The 1,120-nt window shown below is 39.8% G+C and overlaps 1 protein-coding gene across 1 annotated transcript in view; it reads left to right on the forward strand.

The window, feature by feature from the left end:
- EMWEY_00042640 (hypothetical protein, conserved) overlaps nucleotides 1-469 on the forward strand; it is a gene marked incomplete at both ends in the record, with an annotated part of 3,915 nt that extends 3,446 nt beyond the window's left edge. Inside the window, one exon of the mRNA XM_013478908.1 lies at nucleotides 441-469. Coding sequence (XP_013334362.1) covers nucleotides 441-469 — 29 coding nt within the window. The remainder of the gene's footprint in view (nucleotides 1-440) is intronic.
- Between the last annotated feature and the right edge of the window lie 651 nt (nucleotides 470-1,120).

Genomic DNA, 1,120 nt, shown 5'->3' on the forward strand with positions numbered 1-1,120 from the left:
TTTTTTTTTTTTTTTTTTTTTTTTTTTTTTCTTTTTTTTTTCAGAAATGTTACAAATAGTATTGGCTGAATTCTTTGAGGATCGTCGTATGATTAAGGCAGCAGATGCAGTATATAGGAATGCATTAACCTCCTTAGTCTTGCAGCCAGCACAGGCACAAGGAGGGGGCCCCATGGGGCCCATGGGGCCCCTATCTACTCAGGGGGCCCCTGTACTCCTCACCAAATATCTTCATTTCATACGCAGGTCTTATGTAAGTATCACCTACACCTCCTAGGGTTTAGGGTTTAGGGTTTAGGGTTTAGGGTTTAGGGTTTATACCGTATATATGCTAATTTGATGAATATGTAGCCTCATATGATGGCGTTTTGTGTGTTTTTTTCTCCTTTGCCTGAATTAAAAAATTAGGGTTTAGGGTTTAGGGTTTATTTATGTTGCAGGGAATAGGAGCATGGCGTGCATGTTTTAAGGAAATAAGTGAATTAGATATATGTAGTTGGGAGGTTTATATAAATCAGGCAGAAACAGAATTATATTTAAATAATAATTGCATGCATGCATTAATTATATTAAAAAAAGCAAATAATAAATATAATTCTTTTCCTCCTTTTATCGCTAAATATGCTGATCTACTTATACATATGAGGCTTCTTGATGGTAAGCTCCTGTTGCTGCTGCTGTTGCTGCTGCTGCTGCTGCTGCTGCTGTTGCTGCTGCTGTTGGTGTTGGTGGTGGTGGTGGTGTTGTGGCTGATTGCTGTTGACTGTTGCTGCTGTTCTTTCTTCTGCTGCTGCTGTTTGTACCTCTACCTCTACTACTACTGCTGCTGCTCCTACTGCTGCTCCTGCTGCATTTGCTGCATTTGCTGCTGCTGTTGCTGCTGCTGCTGCTGTTCCTTAGGTGCTCGTGAATTATTAAGAAGAAGTGTATTAAATATACAATCTGAATTAGGGACAGGAAGTCGTCTTCTATGGAAGAAATGGATACAATTAGAGCAAAATTATGGCGATGCGTAAGAATATACACTCCACCAGCAGCAGCAGCAGCAGCAGCAGCAGCAACAGCAGCAGCAGCAGCAGCAGCAGGAATAATATTTTTTTTTTTTTTTTTTTTTTTTTTT

The sequence above is a fragment of the Eimeria maxima genome, genomic scaffold (assembly GCF_000499605.1).
Source record: "Eimeria maxima Weybridge genomic scaffold, Emw_scaff767, whole genome shotgun sequence".
Classification (NCBI taxonomy): domain Eukaryota; phylum Apicomplexa; class Conoidasida; order Eucoccidiorida; family Eimeriidae; genus Eimeria; species Eimeria maxima.